Raw genomic sequence first — 26,284 nt, forward strand, 5'->3', positions numbered from 1 at the left:
GCAGTGAAACTTCTCTGTATGATCCTATAATGGTGGGTACATGTCATCATACATTTGTCCAAAACAATAAAATGTACAACACCAAGAATTAACTCTAATGTAAATGATGGAGCGTGAGTGAGCATGATAATGTAGGTTAATCCATTCGAACAAGGGTACCACTCTGATGGGGGACACTGATAACAGAGGAGGCTGTGCATGTGTGAAGGCAGGGAATATATGATACATCTCCATACCTTCCTCTCAATTTCGCTGTGAACCTAAAACTGCTGTAAAGAAAAGTAAGCTCTTTAAAAAAAATGGGCAAAATATTTGGGCATTTCACCAGGGAAATAGATGGATGTCAAATTAACACATGAAGAGATTCAACATTAGTCATCATTAGGGAAATGATGAATGAAGAGATCACAATGGCATACCTCTTTTATACATGTTAGAATGGAAATAGCTAAATAAACAAGAGTACCAAGTGCTGGTGCAGATGGCAGTAACTGGATCTCTCACACGTGGCAAATGGGAATGCAAAGTACTATAGCCACTTTAAAGAACACTTTGACAGTGTTTTCTAAATCAACACTCAAACTTACATATGATGCAATGTATTAGTCTGTTCTCACACTTCTAGTAAAGACATATCTGAGACTGGGTGATTTATAAAGGGAAGAGGTTTAATTGACTCACAGTTCCACATGGCTGGGGAGGACTCAGGAAACTTACAATCATCATGGAAGACACCTCTTCACAGGGGGGCAGAAGAGTGAATGAGTGCCAGCAGGGGAAATGCCAAACACATAAAACCATCAGATCTCGTGAGAACCTACTCCTATCATGAGAACAGCATGGGGAAACTGCTCCCCTAATTCAGTTACTTCCCACTGTTCCTTCCCATGACATGCGGAGATTATGCAGATACAATTTAGAATGACATTTGAGTGGGGACACAGCCAAACCATATCACCCAGAAATCCTATTTCAAGATATTTATGATAGAAAAATTAGAACATATATTCATGTAAAAACATATTTGTGGATGTTTATAAAAACTTTGGAGTAACCAAACCCAGTAATAACCAAAATGTCCTTCAACTGGTGAATGAATAAACAAATGCTTGTGTATCCATATAATAAAATAAGATAAACATTAGTAGTAAGGATAAATTAGTTTTGGGACAAAGGCTGCTCTGTGCCTGCCCTAAAAACACTTTAAACCTGGTCCAATCTTTTAAATTCCCTGGGCCACCTTGGAAGAAGAAGAATTGTCTTGGAGCACACATTAAATACTAACACTAACAATAGCTGATGAGCTTAAAAAACAAATTGCAAAAAAATCACATGATGTTTTAAGAAAGTTTATGAATTTGTGTTGGGCTGCATTCAATACCATTCGGGGGCACAGGATGGAAAAGATTGCTTTAAAGCTATCCTTAAAAAGATCAGGATGATGTGCAAATTATTTAACTACTTGTCAGAATAAAACCTAAGACTGTGGAAGAGTACCACAAAATGAAGTAAGCTGCAATTTAAAATTCATAAAGTTCGGTATCCAATTAAATTTTACCAAGCATGCTAAGAACTATAAAAATATGGTATATAATTAGGAGAAATATGAGTCTAGAAAATTTTACCAGAAATAACAGTAGTTACAGGATAAAGACTTTAAAAGAGGTAATATAAATAACTGTGTGATGTACCATGTAAACATCTTTGACAGTTTAAATACATTATTATTGTTTTTGTCAATATAGTGTGAAACAAAAGTATATTTAAACTTGCAATAATTTCTGTAGCTCTAATCTGAGGAAAGCTTATTCCACAATTCATGTATCAATATAAAAGAATATTTCTAAACACACAGTGTGCACAGATATTTAATGACATTCCGACACATTAGAACAAAATTGTATCTTTTATATTAAAAATAAATGAAATGCATATAGACATGCATGCTTGGTAAAAAATCAATTTGATGAAATGTAATAATAATGGTTTGGACTGAGGATATCAAACTACCTAACTTGTATTTAGTTCACTGGACTGTGTTCTGCTGCTATCTTGCCTTGTTTGTTATTAATATGCCTAGGCCTTAATGTACACAGCTAGATAATGTGGGGATTCTTCAAAATAATCTATTACCTTGAAATTCAAAGATAAAGCAAGCTTATATTTTTGTTATTATTGTCTTAATAAACAAAATTATGCTACAAGAGTCATCAGGATGATGAAGCAACAAATACTATGAAGAATGTTAGATATTAAATGATTATAGTATTGTAAATTATATGTATACCTTTCAAATATTATTCTATTGATGCCGCAAATATAAAATGAAATTATTTTGAGGAAAAATTTTCTGAACTTTTTAAAGAATAGCTACTATTTTGTGACTATGAGAGCTCTTGAATAATGCTATAATATCATCTCTATATAATATATATGTTTATATAATCTATCATACAGTCACTTTGTATAATATATCATTATAGCATTGTATATATAGCATTATATGATAAATATTTATGAACGAGATTGAGAAACATAAAATGAAAACTGAAGTTCAAACCTGAAATCTGATTTGTGTCACCACAATGAAAATTAGACTTTTAACTCCATTTCTGGTGTCTAATTTGTCTTATGTAAGCATAGCCACTCCAGTTTTTATGAATAAATGCTCCATTATTTTACTCTTAATCAATCTGTATTTTTATATCTAAAATGGGTCTCATAGAGACAGCATAGTGTTGAGTTGACAATTTTGTCTGGTCTGACAATCTCTACCTTTTTATTTAAGGGTTTAGCCCATATTAACTTAATGATTGTCATTTTGGTTGCATTTAAAAATTTCATCTTGCATTATTTTATTTTCTTGCTGTTATTTTCTTTTTCTTTTTGCCTTTTTTTCAATTAAACATGTCCATTTTATGCTTTTTCATTATTTGCATTTCAGCTCCATATTTGGTTTAGATGGGGGGCAAATAATTACTTATCAAAGATGTTCACATTCTAATCTCTGGACCTGTAATATTACATGGCAAATGGAATTGAGATTTCAGATGGAATTAAAGTTAGGAATCACCTTACATTTAAATAAGAATATTATCCTGGATTATCTGGATATACCCTATCTAATCACATACATTCTTAAAAGTGGAGAGCTTTTCCCACCTGTAGCCAGAAGGAGATGAGATGGAAAAGGGAGTGGAAGAAATGACTTTGAAATATGAGGAAAGAGACCACAAGCCTAGAAATGTGGTTGGTGGCTATGGGGAAATTGTCCTCTAGTTATAACCAGCAAGGACATACAGGTCCCAATACTATAACTTCAAAGAACTAAATCTTGCCAACACCACTGAACAAAGAAACAGATTCTTTGCTATGGCCCCAAGGAAGGAACTTAGTCCTACAGAAACATTGATTTTAGTGTGTTGAGATCTCTGTTGGACTATCAGCCTACAAAATTATAAAATAATGAATTGATGTTATTTAAGATATTAAATTTTGTGGTCATCTGTTACAGCAGTAAAACAAAACTATCATAGTTCATTAACTATATTTTACTTTTGATGTTTGCTCTAGCTTTATAGTATACATCACTAACTTACCACAATGTACCTTCAAATAATATTATAGCACTTCACATACACTGTAAGAAACTTACCAGAGTACACTTCCACCCCATAGCCCAGCACACACACATTTTGTGCTATTAGTTTCATATATTTTAATTCTATATATGTTGTAAACTCCACAGTACTTTTTTATGGTTTTTGCTTTAAACAACTTATTAGCTTTTAAAGTGATTAAAATGAGGAGAAAAACTTTTCTCTGTTTACCCACATATATAGCATTTCTGGCCCTCTTCATTTCTATTTGTAGGTCCAGATTTCCATATGGCATTATTACCTTCTTTGTCAATAAATTATTTTAACAGCTCTTGAAATATTTCAGCTTTAAATTGTTTTTTAGAAGGTCTTTCTTTTAGCTTAGTTTTTGAAAGATAATTTTGCTAGGTAAGGCTTTTTTCTTTTTCTAAGCAGTTTAGAAATGTTCCATTATCTTCTGGTCTTCATAGCCTCTGAGGAGAAGCTTGTTGTCATTCTCATCTTTGTTTCTCTGTATAAAATTTCTCCTCTTTTGGTATTTGTTCTGGTTACTTTTAAGCTTTTCTTTTTCTTTTTGATGCTGACTTTCATCAATTTGTTTATGGCATGCTTCAGTTTGGTTTTCTTTCTTTCTGCTACTTGATGTTAATTGTACTTTGTGTAGCTGTGTATTTGTAATACTCATCAAATTAAAAAAGTTTTAAGTCATTTTCTCATATAATTTTCTAAAACCCCACACTTCCACTATCCTTCTGAGACCCCAATTGCTTATATGTTATGGCGAGTGACATAGTCCCACGGTTCAGTAAGGCTCATGGTTGTTTTTTCTTTTTCATATAATATTTCCTATGTGCTTTAATACCATCCAGTATATGTTTCATTTAATTCATTGCATGTTTCATCTCTAGACATTGTAGTTAGAAGGTTGCATATATTCTCCTGACAGAAAACCCTAATTGGTGAATCCCCTGGTCTTGGTTTTTTGCTTAGTATCTCTGGGAAGTTCCTCTGACATAGAAAACCTGTAGGCACATATCTCATCTACTTCTGCATCCTCCAAACTGAGTCTGAGCTTTCAGGCTTGGCTGAATCCCAGAGAAGTTTTTGTCTTTCATCTGTGTGGCTGTACCCAACTCTCTTTCACCAGTGCTCTTTTTCTGCCAGCCATAAGGTAGATAACAGATACTCACTTTAGAATGAAATGGCCATTTCTCTATGCAAAGCATTGTATACTTTGGATCAAGGACACACCAGAAATCTCACACCAAGTTTGCTTTATTCATGTACTCCTTGGGCATTTGGCAACTTCTGGTAAAAAGAGTAGTTTAAACCAATATCTCAAAATATGCTGTTTTAAAAATAAGCTTCAAGGGAATAGGGACTGAATCTACATTTTTAAACATTACATTTCCAGAACCAAGGTCAGGGCCTGCACAGTAAATAGGAAATAAGGAATTTATGTTTACTGTTTGTTTGAGTGTGATGTCTGTTTTGATTCTATAAACAATTTTACGAAGATAATTTAAACAAACAAAATGCTGAAATTCCTTCTCTATACTTTTATCAAAATGCCACAAATACATCTTTTAATTTGTATTCCCATTTTCTCATATGGTGATTCACAGACATGAGCACTAAATATCTGCTGAAAAATTAATAAAACAAATTCCAAAAAGTTTGTAAAATTTTAAATTTTTCAAGCTCCCAAATCTCCTATTTAATTTTAATCCTAAGTATCTACATCTTTATTTCTATTAATTTTATAATAAAATGTAACAAGAAAAAACTATCAAAATTGATTCTGTATTACTAGAACATAAAATTAGCGACAAAACCTGAGAGAATTGCACTAATAAATGTTTATACTACTACTCAAACCCTGTTGTTGAAGATTGCATCTTTTTGATACTGTTTTCATAAGTCCCCGTGTGTCTAATACATCTTCCCTTCCATGCAAACAACTGAGTAATTAGTTTACTTTCACTTGTAATGAATAGAAAAAAGCAAATTTAATAGCAACTAGATGAGCAACATACATATTAGGGCCTACCGAAACCTTAAATGTAAGAATTGTTGAAAAAAGTCTTTTAAGATTGTTCAAAGCACTGACATTACATCTGATGCTATTTAGGACACTGAGATTAGTGAGGTCTGCAGCTTACCAGGGATAACCCATTTGGAATAGTGTGTAGCTTGAATACAAACTCAGTTCTGTCATCTCTCTATATCTGCTCTATCCAGTGCATCATCTGGCCTCCCATAATAACACATTTGCAATTGTAAAATTTTCTTGAAATAGCACAGTCACCATAGTCCTACCAAGATATAGGGCATTATTAAAATTATTTTTTATTTTATGTAAAGTTATTACTTATTTTGTGTATTTTTGTGTTAAAATGGTATTTTCAGTTCGATAATCAAAATGAATTCTATTTTTTGTTCATAGGATGTTTTAAAATTAATATTTACATGTATCTAATGAGACATTTATCATTATATACTGTTTATTCAAAAGAAGCTTGAGCAGTAAAGTAATATAAAAAATATATAATTATAATAGTAACTGCAATCTAATGAATGACTAATTAGTGTCAGATGCTTTCTTGTTAATTAATTAACTCATATGAGTTTCATATGAGCACTTCAAGTTAATTAATTCTCGGAACTATCCTGAAATGTAGATATTACTGTGTCCACTTTAATTTGAAACAAATTAGTCAAGGTGAATTTAATGCTCTACTTCTCTGACTATTCATTAGATGTCCTACACTAGCTACCTGCTATGTTTGACTTGTTTTGCTTTCTGCTAATGGTGTCTTTCATATTTACCTAATTATTTTCTTTCTTTGCCTTTAGGATTTGATACCAGTATCTTGCCAATTTGCAAGGACTCACTTGGCTGGATGTTTAACAGACTTGATACAAACTATGACCTGCTATTGGACCAGTCAGAGCTCAGAAGCATTTACCTTGATAAGAATGAACAGTGTACCAAGGCATTCTTCAACTCTTGTGACACATACAAGGACAGTTTAATATCTAACAATGAATGGTGCTACTGCTTCCAGAGACAGCAAGGTAAAAGAACACCTACAGATGCATATAGTTGACCTGCAAGTCAAATTTTACTTATTTTTAATAATAAAATAGTATACTATGCCCATTCATTTTATATACATTTTTGTAATTCAAGTGTTTAATAAAAGCAAATAAGCTGCATGTTGAACAAATAACTCTGCTAGAGATGCGACACATGCTAAATAAGATGAAAAATAGTAATCAATATTTTATATTAATGCACTTCATTATAGTTTCCATTATGAACCACCAAGAAGCACACAGAGATACAAGAATAGATATCAAAAATAATCATTAAAATTAATTTGCTATCTGCTTTGCCCACAATATAAAATAAATGGGTTTTTTATCACTATACTGCAGAGTTTTAATGTTCTATTTTGTGGTCTTACTCAATGAGTTGAATGAACCAGAGCATTTACCATAAGGACATTTTTATTCATGTGAGTTTAAAATGATTTAGTCTTTCGAACTTTTCAAAATAGCTTGACTTTTATAAAATTCACTAGCAGAAAAATTGTCTTTAATACGAAGGAGGAGGTGAGGCGAGTGAAGATTTGGAATAATACCAATTCTCTATGCATCTTTGTATATTTGGATAATGTAAAATTGGAATCACACAGAATCAATCGAATGATAATCTATATTAAGTGTGTATGGGGAAAAAACAAGAATCTCACATTATGATAAAGTTTTGAGAAACTAAGGAAACAATGGTAAGTGTAATTTTGATGTTAATTTAGGAAAATACCCTGGGAATTAATGTGGTAGAGCCTGCTATTGTGAATGCTTTTTAAAATTCTTGAGAGCTAAGAGGAATAACAAGATACTTTATCAATGATTCTCAGTCTTCGGTATGGAAAACTAACACATTATATGGGGTATTTTATTATCTCAATTACTTTTTCATACTTAGTTTAGTAATTAGGGATGAAATGAGTATGCATAAATTGATTATTGGTGAGTCAACAGGAGCTTTAGTTGAGTACAGTAATTTTTAAACCAGTCTAAACAAAGTTTAAGAAAACATTTACTGTATTAAAATATTTATTACACACACAAACACACATTGTTAACTTCATTCTATATGTGCTTTCTAATTAGGTTCTCCTAACTGTAACTATTAATATATACTAGTATTAATGACTAATGTACATTTAAATAATTTAAATAGTAAAAAGTAGTAGATCCAACTAAAGTGCCAGAATGTACGTCATGTAGTCTTTTCTTATGATGACAAATGTTATTTTAGTTGTTTTTGGTGTCATGCTAGCATGTTTTTGGTGTATATACACAAACATTTAAAATATTCTGAGTAACTTTGAATGCTTTGTCAATAGAAATAGATAAATACCTTTATCTTAGAGCATTCTTGGGTTTTGTAGCAATAATTGTAGAATTGATTAAAAGTCCCCATAGAAAAATTTTACTCTATCTATGTTTCATTTAAAAAGCAGCATTCTCCCAAAGTGCCAATTTTTGTATAGCCATACGAAGATTTACTCTCTGAGATCTTGTGATGCATAGCAGAAATAATTTAATAAACGCTACCTAAGCTGGTAAAAGAGCTTATACAGTTTCTCTAATGCTTAGAAGGGTTTGGCTAAACTGTTGGCCAATATTTCATTACTTTAATTGCTAGAAATTATAGAAGTTCTCAGGGTAACTGAGAGGGTGTGCTAGTGACATGATACAACTTTGTTTTTATGTACTCTTTTAGTTCAATAAGTAATTTTATTTTAAAATAACCATTAATTTAAAAACATTTTTTAAATATTTCATCTTATAAAGAATGTTTTCCTGAAATTCTTAAGTTCATTGTAGCTATATATATATATATAGTATACACACATATATAGCTGCTCTCTATATAGCTGCTATATACACACACATATAATTCATGTACATATATATTTTCTAAATTCATGACTATATACATAATTCATGACTATATATATTTTCTAAAATCATTAATTTTCTAAAATCATGACAATTAAGCAATACAAAATGAACATGGTTGTAATCTGTAGAATTCTTTATTCTAAGTAATCCCGAAAAAGTGAGTAGAAGAATATTAAATTGGAATTTCAGTTACCTTATATGTTAAGAATGTGCTTTCATAACAGTATGTCTACTTTTACTTATTATAAAAAGTAAATCATGTATTAGTTTCTATTTCATTGAAAACCCTGTTGTGTAAGATAAGGGAAAGATAAGGAAAACTAACATTTATTCAGCTCTACCTATATTTTATGTACATAAAATTATTTATTACTCAAATAGCCCTGTGAAAGTATAAGTATTCCCATTTTATGGCTAAGGACTGAAGTTTATTTATAACTAATAACTTCACATTATAAAATGAATGCATGAATAAACTGGTATTTCAAATGAAACTCTGATTTCTGTCTCCAAATAGTTTAATTCCACTTTCAGAAATAGCAACATAATTATATAAAAAATGCCGTAGAATCATCACTGCAACGTATTGGAAAGTCTTATTCGGTACGGAATAACATCTTATTCAGTATGGAATAACAACAACATCAACATACAATAACTAGTTTATGCAGTATTTTTTTCTTAGGAATGCGATTAAAATTAATGACTTTTTGGAGGTTATGTATATATTTAATTAACAGGAAGAGATATCAATGTGTAGTGCACAAGGGATTAATTCATTATTTGAAAAGATACGGTTTTTCTATTAAATGAAATAAATTTGGAAGATTTGGAATTGTGAATATTTGAAATTTCTATGGATGAAATGAACCTAATAAAATTTTAAAAGTATAACCATTCTATGAGAGGCCACATGACCAATAAAGTATTGAGAAGAAGAGTGCATGAGTGCAGTTTACTTAAAAACTGTTAGAGGGCTGGCTTATTGTAAAACCTCAGAGCACAATCGAAAGTGCAATTCAAGTAGATGGTCCCTGGTGGACTTGTGCAGTATGCAGCCTGTGCAGCCATACACTGCCAACTTAAAGATTCATTCACAAAACTCCATATGTCCAGTTTCTTTTCAGTTTTCACTCTATATTATCCGTATATACTTGACAGCTAAAAACAAATATTTCTTAGAAATTTCTTAGAAATGACTACTTTCAACTATAGAATCATACTTTATATTGTAGTAACTGTTGTAAACACATAGCATTTTACCTTTATTTATCCCAATTACGTTTCATTTAGTTCAGAATTTCATGGGTAAATAAAAATGTGTTGTTACTGTTGTATTGAAAACTACCAATTCCTTCTGCAGTGACTCCAATGTAGGGTTTGGGTCTTTAAATTCAGAATGCAGAACAATAAACAATTTTATTTTAAAAACAAATAACATCTGGAAATTTAACATCTTTTTTTTATTCTTGTCTCATATTAGTTCAGAACAATTAATAAAAATTGATTAAATTAAATCTTACATTTTACTGATTTGTGATTCTCATACAGTTTTTAAGCACGTAACATAAGAATTTAGCATAAACTTAAAACACTTGGTAGTTAACACAGTACGGGAAATAAATCTAATGAGATGAATCCTTGTCTATACCCTATGTTAACCTATTAGTTCAAACCCTGTATAGACGTAATAGTCTGATTCTGGCCAAACTTTAATGCAATTAGTTGGGTTATTATTATTTTATCTAAATCAGTTGTTTGCAAGTAAGTTTAAATAATGATGAAATCTAATTTAAGTGCTCTTAAGAATGCCTAAAGGCCAGACTTACAGAGCTGGCTTATAAATAATAAGAAAATAGTTTAAAATCAAATATTATATGTACTTGGACAGTCCAATCAGTCATGATTTTTCTTGAAATTATAAAATGTTCCCTTACACAGGGCTTGTAGCATTGGTAGTCAGGCTTATTCTGTGAGTTTGCTAATCAAAAAACAGATCAAATGTACCCGGATTTTCACGTACAGACACAAATGCGCCAGGATGTTCAGGTAAACATTAGAAATATTATTTCTACTTTACAATAACTAGCCAATTGTAACTAGAAGAACTGTTTTTAATATAATATTGAAACTCCAACTGGACTCTTTCCTTGTAATTCTTAGATGTTATATTTGGAGGGCTGTAAAATCTTAAATGTCTATATAAAAAACTATGCAATCTGATTACTAATGCTTTAATATAGGAGACTCATGAGATTGTTAGGAATAACCAACGGATCAATTGGATACATTTCAAAACAATATGGTAATTATACAAGATTTTCAAACACACTTCTTTTTCGTTACAGTTTAGATTCTGTAAGATGAAACTTTTTAGATTCTGCAAGATGGAAGTCACATATTAAACTACAAAGTATATGTTAAGCACTTATCGCATTCTTTATTCTACTTTGTTGCATACAATTTAATAATTGAATATTTTGAATTCAAGGTATTATATGATTTTTAAATCATTTAAATTGATTATACTTTGCCTTTTACCTAAAAAGTTGTACCACAGGACAATAAGAACTAGTATATTATTTTGCAGTTTTAATATTTTATAATGCCACTTTTATATAGCAAGCATTAACAGCAAGTGTTTGGAATATGAATATAAAATCCATTGAACTGCTTTCAGACAAGACTATATATATTTCATATTATATATGTATATGATTACATACAGTTATCTCTCATTATCCAAGAGGGATTGATCTCAGGACCGATTGTGAACACCAAAATCAAATTACTTAAATCCCTTCTGTAAAATGGCAAAGTATTGACATATAACCTATGCATATTCCCTCTTATATACTTTAAATCATCTCTAGATTTTTATTTTTTGAAAATTTTCCATTAGAGGTGCAGAACTCACAGATATGAAGATCCAACAGTAAATATAAGAGTAATAATATAAGGCAAACTATATTGTGACTGTTTAGAATTTTACATTTCTCTACAAATGTCCTCCTTCAAGTGTTTGAGTTTGAAAATAAGCAAAGACTATTTCCAAACTGGTTGAAATGTCTTCAGCTTATTTAATGGCTTATCAGACATAATTTTATATTATGTCCCATTTCTAAGTTGCATATATGGATGAAACTAAAAAGAACAATATCTGTTAACATTATGCAATATTAAAATTTATAATAGGGTCTCTAACATAACTGGAAAGAAACATTAACTTTTTCATAGATTACTTTTGTTATGCACAGATATTTAAATGAGGGGAAAATATAAGTTAATTGCTTCAACAGTAGTCAATTCATTGAATTTACATTACTGTTAGAGTTGGTTGACATTTTAAAAGTAAATGATAAGAAGTATTTTTTGTCATATAAATATGTTTTATACTTTTAAAAAATCCAAACCAGGCATTCCTAGGAAAACCAAGGTGATCTGTTGACAATTAGGAAGCAGTATGAGTGATCTCTCTTTATAACTAGCTATCAGATAGATGATTGATTGATTGACACATACTATATGAAGGTATTTTCATAAGTAAACCAATTAATATGTAATATGTGTTTTCTAAGGCACACAAAGACTAACATAGAAATTATCCTTTCTTTGTTTAACTACAATCCTTGAAGTAACATTTTTAATGTCATTGCAGACCCACCTTGCCAGACGGAGCTCAGCAATATTCAGAAGCGGCAAGGGGTAAAGAAGCTCCTAGGTGAGTAATAGATCATTCTTCTGACGGCTTTATTGCTTACATAAATAACCCCAGGGAAACAGCAACATAAAATCAATATTAATCCAACAAAGATAGACTGCGCTAAATTTCAGCAACAAAATTTATGAACTTTTTTAAAGCCATTAAACTTACTTTTATTACCTTACTTATTGAAAGATATTATGTCTGTTTTATTACCCTAATATGATGTTCATTTTGAAAGTTATTAAGTCAAAAGAAGGATTTAAGCAATGCTAAAGTTATAACCTCAGCAGAAAATTCAGTTCTATGTTTAAGATTTAAGAACTGGTGACAAATACATATATATATATATGTGTTATTTAAACCAAGTACTTTTATAAATTGGATGAAAAGATACTTTGAGTACCTCAGGGAAATTTGAACAGACTTGTTAGCATTTTTCATTAGTATTTTTTTGCTATCTTACTTTTAATAAGTAAATATGTAAGTATGTAGATAGATATTTCAAATTTTATTCAAAGCCTTGAAATATTTGAATGTTTGTCTATAAACAGATCATTAAACTATTTTATAAGAGTTTTATTTCTTGTAATCATACAATTTTTAAACAAACTGTTTTTGGAATAGTTTTAAATTTATAAAAACAGTTACAAATGTACATGGCTTCCGAACGTTCTTCACCCAGCTTACCCTAAATATAACATCTTGCATGTGCCAAATAACAATGGAACATTTGTAAAAACCTAAGAAATTAGCATTGCTATAATCCTATAAGTAAGCTTCAGACTTCATTTGGATGTCACCAGTTTTACCACTGATCTTTTTCTGTTTTATAATCCAATGCATGACACCACACATGCAATATTTATTTTCATGTATATTAACACACTTGTGTATTTAGTGGCACATAACTCTAATGTGTCTGGATCTGATTAATCTGTGCTATATTTTGACTTGCTATCTTTGTAATTACAATATATTATGTTTCAATAAGAGGATTTTTATATTACTTGCAAATCTTTGGTTCAGTGCCCATTATACAAAATTAAAAGTTTAATGTTTTGTAATAAAACATTTTTAAGTGTGAAAATTACCCAGGATAAATGCTACAATATGTCATGTTTCTTTTAAATCTCTTATAAGATGCATGAGATATCACAGCTTGCAGATGAAAATAGTGCATTCTGACTGGGCACAGTGGCTCACGGTAATCCCAACACTTTAGGAGGCAAAGGTGGGCAGATCACCTGAGGTCGGGAGTTCAAGACCAGCCTAGCCAACATGGCAAAACCCCACCTCTACTAAAAATACAAAATTCAGCCTGGCATGGTGGCATGTGCCTATAATCCCAGCTACTCAGGAGCCTGAGGCAGGAGAATTGCTTGAAACCGGGAGATGGAGGTTGCAGTGAGTCGAGTTGGCGCCACTGCTCTCCAGCCTGGGCGACAAAGCAAGACTCCGTCTCAAAAAAAGGAAAAAAGAAAAAAGAAAGATTTTAGCCATGTACCATGGAGAAAACCATTGAAATTAAACTTAAAAATATTTTCTACATAAGGTTTATTAGTAACAAAAATTTATTAGAATCCAGGTTTTGATTATTTGAAGCTATAAAAAAATTATGCCCATTTGGGAATAGTTATCTTCATTCTTCTTTCATATATAAATGAAAATTATTACAGAGAACAGGAAAGGCTTTAAGCATCTCTTCTAATTTGGGTAGGAAATTGATCACTTGTTACAGAGGAGTATGGTGCCACATGTCCTGATTTCAGTCTTTGAATCTAAAAGAGAATTATGCTGAAACTGCAAACATCAACCAACTTTGCTGGCATAAATTATCATTTATGGTCACAGTAAATATACATCCTAACATTTGTATGTCAAATATGTCAAATCATGGTAGTTGTAAAAGATGTAGATGTAACAATGTTGAATTTTTTCCTTATTTTTTTTCTGGCCTTCAGTCCAGAGAAAGTGTTCTGAAGTGAGTGATATTCTGTGTATCTCATTGAAAGATTAGTAGTTCAGATATTTTGAATAAATTATAGTTTTTAACCTAAGTTAATAATCTATGTATAACCATTTTCGAACATTTTGAGATAGTGAAATTATTATCCCATATGGTTACAACACTAAGTAATTTTGTCTTTTATCCGTTTACTTAATTTTTTTAAAATTTCACCAAAGAACTATTTTGCTTCTGGTCACAGAAAAAAAAAACAGTCAAAAAATAAAAGAAAATATTCTTATCTGCTAGAACTTATATTCTGGTGTTGGAGTACTTACTAAAGAACATGACATCACTTTTAAATTACTAATTAAGCATTTATCATGAGCATTGTGCCATAGAGTATGTTATATTTTATACATATAAAAAATAGTGTCTGGCCAGGGATAATGGCTCATGCCTATAATCCCAGCATTTTTGGAGGCTGAGGTAGACGGATCACTTGAAGTCAGGAGTTCAATCAGTCCTAAAAACATGGTGATGAAACCCCGTCTCTACTAAAAATACAAAAAATTAGCTGGGCATGGTGGCAAGTGCCTGTAGTCCCAGCTGCTCGGGAGGCTGAGGCAGGAGAATTGCCTGAACCCAGGAGGCGGAGGTTGCGGTGAGCCGAGATCGCGCCATTGCACTCCAGTCTGGATAACAAGAGCGAAACTCCATCTCAAAAAAAAAAAAAAAAAAAAAAAAAAAAAAAAAAAAAACATGGTGAAACCCCATCTCTACTAAAAACACAAAAATTAGCCAGGTGTCGTGGTGCACACCTACAATCTCAGCCACTAAGGATGCTGAGGTAGGAGAATCGCTTGAACCTGGGAGATGGAGGTTGCAGTGAGCTGAGATTGCACCACTGCACTCAAGCCTGGGTGATAAAGCAAGAATCAGTCTCAATAAATAATAAATAAATAAAAATAAGTGTCTATCTGTTCTACCATTGCCAATAGACTGTGTTCCCACTAGACTGTGGGTTTCAGATGTTGTTTACACAACAATGAAAATGAAGAGAACCTAAATATTTCTAACCATAGATGATATCACAATGTAGTGTTGAAAGTATTCAGTGACGGTCAACACACACACAAAAACACACACATACAATGCAAGAAGTAATCAGAAATCTTTCACTTGAAAAAAACTCTTTAAATTGTGGGTCACATTTAAGTCAAATCCTAAAATGGAAGAGAGAAGAGAGAGATTCTAGTTGAGATAAACAATGCCTGAAGAGATGAAACAGCATTGAATTTGGAAAAACAGATAGCTTGATTTGGAAAGAGCTTGGCATACAGGAATGAACCTTTGTGGAAATGAAAGTAGAAAGTTGGCAGTGATGAAGGCAGATGGTGACAGGTGTGCCATGCTAAGTGGTCTGGGTGATTTACTATAAGCATGGCACCAATCAGATTTTAATTCCGTATCGTGCCTGTGAAACACTACACTTCACAGTGTGGGAACTAGTAAGATAGTAATTTGCTGAACAAAGGAGATGAATCCATGAACTATAAGCAGTTTATTATGGCAATAATAACAGAAAAGACTTCCCTGATTTCTTCTAAGGCATCACTGGTATCTATCCTAGAATATAGTGGACACTCCATATGTGTATGTCTTTGATGCATTAATGCATATGGGTGCCTATCAAAAGGAGCACAGCTTATGCATAAACTGTATGTGTGTGTTTGTATGTCTACGTGTTGTTTCCACAGGACATTATATCCCCCTGTGTGATGAAGATGGTTATTACAAGCCAACGCAATGCCATGGCAGTGTCGGGCAGTGCTGGTGTGTTGACAGATATGGAAATGAAGTCATGGGATCCAGAATAAATGGTGTTGCAGACTGTGGTAAGGAGAGGGTTACTTATTTCCTAATTTTCCAAGCACAGAATTAAGTGCTTTAGAGCCTCATTCATTTGTTCAAGAATTCAATGAGGACTTACTCTATGCAAAGACCATAGAATATATATAGGGTGGAGGGAGTGACAAAAAGACTTGCTTCTAGTATGTTAAAAACTTGAATAGATAATTAGTGGCCATTGCATAATTTAGATTTTCTAGAGAGATTAATTAAAAGCTGGGTTGCTCTCCTACTTCAAATGCAGAAAGCTGTTTCCGTATTTCTTTTCCTCTCAGGTAAAGCAGCCCTTTTTCATTCTTCCTACTGTCAAAAAACCCTATTTATCATATTCAGATGACTCCCTTTTTTCTATATACCTCTGGAGATGGTGACTTAGGGAATATGTGGGTTCACTAGCCAAAGAAAACCAAAACTTTTTAAAGTAAATATCCATAAATTACAGCTATATGAGCGTGTTTCCTTGTGCTTGAGTGAGGAAAAATGTAGTTTGTTTAAAGGGAATTATAGTTAATAGTCTAATTCTTTTTTAGGTACTTGCATTTATGTATGTATTTAAAATAGAATGTTAACAATTAGTTGAACATCATATGCATGTATTTAAAAGTTTCCATTGTGGTACCATTTGTACTTCATAAAACATTTTTCTAGAAGGCAAGTGTCAATTATCTTTGTATTATAGATAGTTTTTATGGCAAAAGCCACTTTGTTATACACACACACACACACACACACATCAGGAATTAATTCACTGTGTTTCAATTAATATAAATGAGCAAAAATGAGAATGAAGTAGTTATTCAGTCTTGCATTTTAGAAATATTTAGATGTATTCTTCAAGGAATTTTCAGACTAATAAACCAAGCCTATTAAGGAAAAGATGATGCACAATAAAAGTAATCTCATTTAATCTTTAAATTCCTGCTCTGAATTTGTTTGTTCATAACATTTTTAATAGCTTAGTTTTGGTTTGCTGACCTGGCCAATGTGATAAGATGTAAGTAGGAAGAAGGAGTATTTTCAGTAGCTGTCTTACATAAATTTTACATTCAGGGAATATGTCTTTGTCATATATACTGTAAAGTAGTTGCATTATTAATTATTTCAGTTGTTTGATGACAATGATAGATAAATAACTTTTTATGTTATATATAAAAATTATACGGAGATGAGTTCTTTAAGTGAACAAGAACGTTGTCTTTGAAACATGGACATCTAAGTTTTCTTAACATTTTGTAACTAATACAGTAGATGAAGTTGGAGAATAGAAACAATATTTTCTTCAGTTAAGATGAAGATTTTAGTGTGTTGTCTTGAGAGATCAACCAATTTACAAACCTTGAATTACATCAAATAGGATTTGTTGTAATTAGCTACCAAAGAATTATAAAAATAAAATATTAGCAAGAGTAGAAAATAAACACACTGTAGCATTTGAGGAGTTGAAAAGTCAATACACAGTGAGTGCTAAGATGTATGTCCATTATTGCCTCCACAAATACTGATAGTTACTTTAAAAATATTTTGTAAAATAGTAGTTTTCTGTTGCTGTAGTAATTAATTCCCACTTAGTGGCTTAAACAACACAAATTTATTATCCTACGGTTTTGTACATCAGAAGTTCAACCAGGTCTCACTAAGCTCAACATGAAGATGTCAGCAGGGTGGTGCTCCTGTTGAGGTTTTAGAGGAAACACTGTTTCGTTGCCCCAGAATCCCTGGGCTTATGGACCTTTTCCTCTAACCTTAAGCCAAAAACATTGCATCTCTGATCATTCTTCTGTAGTCATAGCTCATTCCCAATATATCTGGAACACATTCTTTGTTTTTAAGAACCTAAGTGACTATTTGGATAATTCAGGATAGCTTCTCCAATTCAAGCTCCTTTTCTTACCCACATTTGCAAAGCCCCTTTCATGTAAGGTAACGTATGTATAGGTTCTGGAGATTAGGAAATGGACATCTTTGGTGGGGCAATTATTCTGTCACACTTGTAGAAGAAATTTTAAATTATTTGTAAAATGGACAATCTGACATAAATTTATGTAAAAACTGGGCTGAGATCAATATTACTGGACTGGAAATCTTGCATAACACACCTCAATAATGATTCTGCTTTTAGCAAATACATTTTAAGAAATAATCGGTTTTAACATGTGATACTTTTCCAGATAATGGATCTTTACTTGTCTTTGATAAATAAGATAGAAAACAAATTACTTTTTACAAAATATTCTTAATTTTCTTAAGGATTTTATCTCTCAGAAATTATCTCACTAATCAGTCAAATAAGGGTTATGTTTACTTTCACTTTTTTTAAGCGATAGATTTTGAGATCTCTGGAGATTTTGCTAGTGGAGATTTTCATGAATGGACTGATGATGAGGATGATGAAGACGATATTATGAATGATAAAGATGAAATAGAAGACGATGATGAAGATGAAGGGGATGATGATGATGGTGGTGATGACCATGATGGATACATTTGATTGATGACAGCTGAAATCTATAAATTCTACATTTCTAATATTTACAAAAGCGATAGCCTATTTAAAATTATCTTCTTGCCCAATAACAAAATGATTCTAAACCTCACATATATTTTGTATAATTACTTGAAAAATTACAGCTGAAGTTGTAGAACTTTATGTTTAAATAATAATCATTTGCTTTGAGTTTTCATATTCCTTATATAAAAAGAAAATACATATGCAGCCTAGCCAGACAAAATAAAGTTTTGAAGTTATTACCATAAATTTTTCATGAAACGAAACTTTGTAAATCTTCCATAAGCAAAATGACGACCAGTGCTTGGGATCATAGTGTTCATTTTTTGAAAGATAATTCTAAGAGAAATTTAAAACAAATAACTTATTAATGACCTGGGTCATTAAGGATTGAAGAAAAATATGCATGACTTTAATTGCAATTCCAAGTAGCATCTTGCTAGACCTAGATGAGTCAAGATAACAGAGAGATACCACATGGCAAGAAAAACAAAGGTACAATTGTAGAGTTCTCCGTTGTGTTTAAATTAACAGTGGTGTTTTTAACTCTGATATTATTCTGGATCTAATAGGACATTTTACAAAATGGCAAGTATGGAAAAACCATGGATTCTGAAAGTTAAAAATTTAGTTGTTCTTTCCAATGTGTATTTTAATTTGGATGGCAGTCTCATGCAGATTTTTAAAAATATTTTTTAATAACATGATTTGTTTGCCTTTCTAGATTTCTTTATCTTTCTGGCCAGCAACTTAGGGTGCAGAATTTAAATTAGGAAGACGAGAAAGATTCATTTAAACCATATTTTTACAAAGTTTGTTATTTGCCCCAAGGTCAAATTTTAAATTCTTAATTTTCATTTTATTTCTCATTTTAGATAAAAATTTGCATTTAATCTTAGAATTATGTATTTTTTTGTTAGTAGTGCCAAAACTTAGAGAACGTATTGTATGGTGCCTTGCAAAAATAGAAATAGAAAGATTTTAGCATGCATACCAATATAGTATATTAGGCAATGTATAAGCACACCTAATTAACAGATTAATATCAGTAAAGGTACTGCTGCTGGAATGAAGAAAAATGGGATATGTTTCTTTCTTTTTTTCTATTGTTACATAATTGCCATGTGGACTTGTTTATGATTATTGTGTAAAGTAGCATTTAACATTTAACTGTAGCAAAAATTACTTTAACCACTGTATTTAAGTTAGCATGTTAATTAATTGTGTAGACATTTGGCACATGATCACTCTTAAGTATATCAAACCAATGGTTTTGTGCCCATAATAAAAATGGAAAAACCTGTTGAATGTTACATATTGGTATCTTTAATTTCAACAGTGGATAAACTGGTTTCCCAGTATACAATTAATTGAAAGCAAAATTGATGAATTATCTCCATTTAATTTATACACACTCAATACAAAATTTAATGTTGACTTTATGTAATATTTAAAGTATAATGCATTTCCTTTTTTTTTACTGTTTATGTACAGTTTACAAAATAAAGAATCTTGTAACCAAATTAAACTGTTCCTTAATGGTTTTTCCAGAGTATACGTGGTAGCATGAAGGTTTCCTAAGCTATTCCTTGATTTTTAAAATGAATGCATTGCTAACTAGCTAGGGGAACTTCCTGAATTTTAGAATTTCAAAATTAGGGTTCTTGGAATCTTGAATATTATTTTTCAACATATGTTAAAAATGTATTTTTGTTGGTGGTGGTTTGTTTTAATTTGTTTCATTTGTCATAATATTGTAAAATGAATCATATTTTTGTCAAGGCTGTATTTTAAAACCCATTTTTATGGAGTCATACTTAACATATTTGGCTAAATTTCTATAGCAACAGCATTTTGAAGAGTTGTCAGATTTAAATAGCCTTGTCTATTTAACAAATGTATATAAATATAACTGATTGGTTGGGAAGAAACAAAATCAAATTCTATACAGAGGTTTAGCAAATGAATTTAAAATAACAAATATAGTAATGTTGAAGTTAAGCTATTTTTTAAAGAAGTGTCTCTGAGACTCCCAAGAAAGCAACTAACTCAACAGCAGATAGAAAATTAAAAAAATTACACTATAAAACTTTATGTAAATCATTTGTATACAATATATATTTTTATGTGTGCATTTTAAAATTCTATTTGTAGTGTATATTAGCTCTTTTCATTATCATTTAATTCATTTTAAATATTTTGATACAATACAATTATATCTATACATGTATCCCCCAAAACATAAATATTGGATAGCTACTGTAAAGCAGACAGTATTCTAGACACTAGAGATTCATTAATTAACAAAATAACTATGAAGAGTAAAGACACAATACATTTAATTCCTAGCCCTTAATACAACAGAGTTATAATCTCCATTGGAATAAATCAAAGGTGGATGTTTACTAGACTTAATTTGAATAAAGAATGAGGTGTTTTGAACCCCCAACAAAAGTCCTTGATACAAACCCAAAATCTTAACATTTTAATTAAGAAGAAACCAAGTACCTCAACAGTTAGTTCTTTCTTAAATTGAAATCTGATTCATAGGTATAACATCATACTATAGAGTCTATAATAGTGTCTTATCTTTCTCATCTGTGTTATTTAGGAAACACACATGCAACTCAAAAATTACAAGACCTTCTGAATTACAGCAAATTGAAAATTTAAACATTAGAGAAAATGAGAAGAAGAAACATTCAAATAAAATAACACGTATTCCTTATATGCCAAAATCTAGTACAGAAACTAATGATGCTTTATTGCTGTACATATTCAGGATGGTAATGCTGCCTAATACTATTGGGAGAAAAAAAGTCAAGTTTATAATTAACATAAAATATTATAATATTGATCAAAATGTGATATGTGGCCTAATTGAAACTCTGTATTTCTGTCAGTCATTTAATAGAAAAAAATCCATCAAACCAAAATATCAAAATTATGAGCAAAAATTTTCTAATTAATAAAACAGCTGCTAAAAGTACTTTATTCTGTGTATACATTTTTACAGTATTTTGATTTTATATGAAACTAAAGATTTGAAAATTGTCTCATAAGCATTGATCCTTATAGGCTGGTGATAGCTTATTTAGAGCAGATTTACAGAATTGCACGAATAAATACACGTTTTATAACAAACATTTTGATGATCTGTTTTATATAAAATTGATGAAGACTTGGCTGTATGCAACAGAATATGAAGGGCTCCATACACAGCTGACCTTAGAGATTCCTAATAGCTGGGGGGAAAGTGGAGAAATATGAAGGGCTTCATACACAGTCTATTTTAGAGATTCCTGATAGCTTGGGGGAAAGTGGAGAATGAACCAAACCGAACACAGTCATTATCAGTAATGTGCTGGCTCTACCTGATACAAGTGTGCACATATGCACACACAAACGTGTGCATGCACGATTCACCCAGTGTTTTCTTTGAATTTAAAAAATTCAGTACATTGCTTCACATTTATTTCTCTTATCTTTTGTTCATAATGAATAAAATGTGCTAGACCATATCATACATTGTTCAGATGAAATAAGAAAATTTTAAAATCTAGAATATTTAAAGTGGCATGGAGATGTAAATAAATGATCATATTAGCTTCTTGAAGCTTATTCTATTTGACATTATTTTAAACCTAATAACTGATATTAAGGTTAATATAATGGAGACATTTTCATTATTTCTAGTACACATTTTTATAGAAAATAATATCAACTGTTTAATTCTGTGATTTAAAAATATTTCATGAATTATAACTTGGCTTCATGAAACTTTTATTAATGATTAAGTCAATGAACACGTCAAAGAGAACATCTTAAGCTTTCACTGTATACGATATATACGTCATCCCTCCTGGGGCAAGACAAATCAGAATAGTCCTTTTGAATAGTAATTATTTTCTCTCCTCAACTGTATATGAATGTCTGCTGTCATTGTTCTACTTAATATCGCTACCTAATTTCCCAATTTCTCAGTTAAAAGCTTAGTAAGTAAAATTAAGATAAATGAATATATGGTTCAACTTGATTTAAAATGGCATAGTAAACCATTGTAGGTGAAAAGATTTTTTAAAATCGCAAAAATCAATAAACACCATCACATTCATATTCAACTCTTTCAAAGACATCCTTGGGGAAAACATTTTTGATATATTTTAGTGATCATCCATCTCATTCATCCTTAAATATGCAAATACATATATTCCTAGGTTTGGAGTCTACATGTCATCTTTCTCACCTGTCAACGTAGCTTAGTGTATTTATCCTGGAGAATTTATATGAAGGTTACATGCACAGAAATTTAAAGCAGGAGCACTGTGTTTATCCTGTAGTAGGTGTCCACTAAATGCTAATTTTTTTCAAAACTTTAAAACAGGTTAACAACAGCAGTATTACTGAAGTTTTCAAGATATGTTGTCAGAATTATCTTCTCTTTTTACAGCTTTATTCACAGTAATTCAAACAAATGATCTAGTTGATAGTACCCTCATATACCAAGTAAACATAACAAACAGTGCTCACATCATAGAGTCAGTGTGAAGATGAAATGAGTTAACACATGGTGTCTGGAACATAGTAAATACCAAATAAATGTAATTATTTTTGTTACTTAAGGAAGCTTATAAGCCATAGCAAAAGTCATATGAAGAAATGAAAAAATAAACTCCAAACCCAAGCATCTTAACTAGTTGGCTTCTCTAAGTAATCACTCATTTTTGAATAGGTGTATTTCAAGAGAAACATGTACTAAGGTTTGTGTCAGTTTAGTGTATGTACCATACATCAAATATCATAGACATTAAATTCATTCAATAAGCTAAGAGGTGGGTATTAGTTTTTCTTATATTAGAGGTGAAGTATCTTAGAAATCATGAACACTCATCATTCCCGGTTTTCCTCTCCTTTACGGACACATGTAATATCTTCATTTTTCCTTCACAGTCAGATTGAGGCCCTGCAACTAATTGAGGCCGACTGGCTGTGAGTTGAAGTAGCCTGTATGGTGCTTGACAAGACAGGTGTCACCCCCATCCGTGTACAGGCGGTTGGGATGGAACCATGACAATGCTCTATCTTTACCCAGGCCTCCCGGTTCCACGAGTTATTTAGCCATGTCATGCTACTTCCACATTTAAATATGCAACCACGATCCGAAACTGATGACTTCTTCTTAAACAACATACAACATGTTTTGAAGCCATCTGAAATCCTTGTAAAGTGAAGCAGAACATAAACAAATTAATTCCACTGTTGAATGAAGTGTATTTGTGTAGCAGTACAGGAAATGCAGTGCCTGGCAGTAAATCTCTGAGCTCCATCTGATAGTGCTTTGTGATGTTGGGCCAATAATGAACTTTGCTGTCACTGATTTTCTTCACTTGTAAAGTAATAGCAGTGTTTGGATTTCATAAGGCTATAGTAGTGCCTTAGTGCAAATTCTAGTAAAATACCTAGCTCAAAAAATTTAGCTACAATAAAAAAAGATAGTAAGCATAGTGGTAAAAGCCATAAGCGGTACAGTCTACCAGTCTTGAATCCTGGCTCTGGCTCTCATGAACTGTGTGACTTTAGGCAAGTTACTTGACATCTCCATGGCTTCATTTTTTCATCAGTAAAATAGGTATGATATTAATTCTCACCTTAGAGCATTGTGACAGAGGATTACAAACTTTAATACTTATAAAAGCACTTAAAACAGTGCCTAGCCACACAGCACTGAATAATAGTTATTAAGAAGAGGAAAATGAAGAAAAGCACAATCGATAAATCATCCACTATTTATAGATCCATCATATTTTTAAGATGGGAATATAGAAATTGTTATTCCTGTTTTCTGTTAGAAAACATCCAGTCCAGAGAAGTAAAGTGGTCTCTTAAGTTCACCAGGGATGTCAATATAGAAACTAAATCACAAACTTAAGAAACATCAACTCAATGCAGTCCAATATCAACTTTCTCTTGAGCTCTCATAAATGTTCTCTTACAATATAATTCCTATTTAAGGGCTAACCTTTTCAAAACATTGATTATCCACAATTTCTTATCTAAAAGAGTGGTTATTTATAGAAAATTCTTAATGTAGTTTCACTGTAATACTAATTCTTAATGTGTCCTTTTAATTGGTATATTAAATAATGCTAAGTTTCAATATTCTTTTTAGCCCCATGGGGTAAGTTGTTGAAATGCCAGAGTTGAAATAAAAACAATAATTAGAGACTATAAATCTGTTTAAGAGCTTACCAGAGGTTGCATCAAAGTGTAATTTAGAAGTGACTAGATTTAAAAGAGAAAGCAAAATTTTTTAAAAAGCAGTGTTATAATTTAAAAACAATTTATTATGTTTGGGGGGATTAAAAAATAGAGGTGGAACTATGAGACATATGGACAAAACAATTTGACTTTCTCAAATAACTTCTAAAGAGTGTAAATAAATATGTGACAAATCATGTCACATTTGTAAAAAATGCGAGAACTCTTATTTTCTCATATAAGTGAATATTAGCCTGATAATAGACTATTATTGGTAAACTACTTCTCAGTCTGTTTTAGCCAGGTGCAATATTTCTTGCTATGAAATGTAAATATTTAAACATTTTTCTCTTTTAGGATAATGTGTTTCAGGTGCTCATGATTTTCTCACCAAACAACTTTTTCATAACTAATTTGCTCATCTGGAGAGAAACACATAAAATATAAAAGGAAAATGCCCTTTACTGTAAGACATCTTTGTGGAAAAATTAACCCAAAGAAGCCTCTAATTTAGACCTTGCTTTCTTCTCATAAAATTAAATGATAGCAAAATAGGTTGTGTATACGTTATATTTGGCCAGAGGAAAAAATGAATGATTTTGTACAAGGCTGGTTCAGTTGGTCATGTGAATCTCAGACTATTGGGACTCTTTATTTGATTTATTAATTCAATGTGTATTTGGTATCAACCTCATAATTACAGAAGCAATGTGTGACTATGTCAATCTCAGTTTAGTTTCTAAAATTTGACATAATTTGAATAAATTTTTGTTTTCATGTGAGTCATCTTGGTATTATTTTTTACTGGGTATTCCTAGAAGGATTATTATTTAAAATGAAACTGCATGCTGACAATTTATAGTGAGGAGAAATGGAAGTCAATTAATAAGTATAAGTAAGTTACGTTACCTTACGTTTTATGTTAATTACCATATACACTTGGCATTTAACACACTTAAAGTCTTTCAGGGCCACAAATGCATTTTTAACTTGAATCACTTATACCCTAGGCGGGTGAGAGTAAACTGCTCTTTCGGTGCTATGGTTTAAATATGGTCTGTTTGGCTCCGCCAGGTCTCATGCTGAAATCCGATCTCCAGTGTTAATGGTTGGGGATGCTTGCGGGGTGTTTGGGTCATGGGGGTGGATCTATCATGAATGGATTGGTGAGATTCTTGTAGGAGTGAGGGACTTCTCACTTAGTTCCCACAAGAAGTGGTTGTTGAAAAAAGTCTGGCACCTCCTCCCTCTCTCTTGTTCCTTGCTTTGCCATGTGATTTCTGCCCGCACCTCTTTCCTTCCCTTTTCACCATGAGTAGAAAGCAGTCTGACTTTCTCACCAGAAGATGCTGGCACCAGGCTTCTTGTACAGCCTGCAC

At 31.5% G+C, this 26,284-nt stretch overlaps 1 protein-coding gene across 2 annotated transcripts in view; it reads left to right on the forward strand.

Annotated features, from left to right (window-relative positions):
- Positions 1-25,687, forward strand: part of SPOCK3 (SPARC (osteonectin), cwcv and kazal like domains proteoglycan 3) — a 577,835-nt gene extending 552,148 nt beyond the window's left edge. Inside the window, exons 7-10 of one of the 2 annotated variants that reach the window (XM_064371038.1) lie at positions 6,456-6,677; positions 12,238-12,300; positions 15,991-16,128; positions 18,460-25,687. In XM_064371038.1, the coding sequence (XP_064227108.1) occupies positions 6,456-6,677; positions 12,238-12,300; positions 15,991-16,128; positions 18,460-18,629 (593 nt within the window). In that variant the 3' untranslated portion in view covers positions 18,630-25,687. The remainder of the gene's footprint in view (positions 1-6,455; positions 6,678-12,237; positions 12,301-15,990; positions 16,129-18,459) is intronic. The other variant, XM_064371039.1, reaches the window with a different exon arrangement.
- The last annotated feature ends 597 nt before the right edge of the window (positions 25,688-26,284 follow it).

The sequence above is a fragment of the Aotus nancymaae genome, unplaced genomic scaffold (genome assembly GCF_030222135.1).
Source record: "Aotus nancymaae isolate 86718 unplaced genomic scaffold, 86718_ANA_hifiasm-v0.15.2.pri h1tg000115l, whole genome shotgun sequence".
In the NCBI taxonomy this organism is placed as follows: domain Eukaryota; kingdom Metazoa; phylum Chordata; class Mammalia; order Primates; family Aotidae; genus Aotus; species Aotus nancymaae.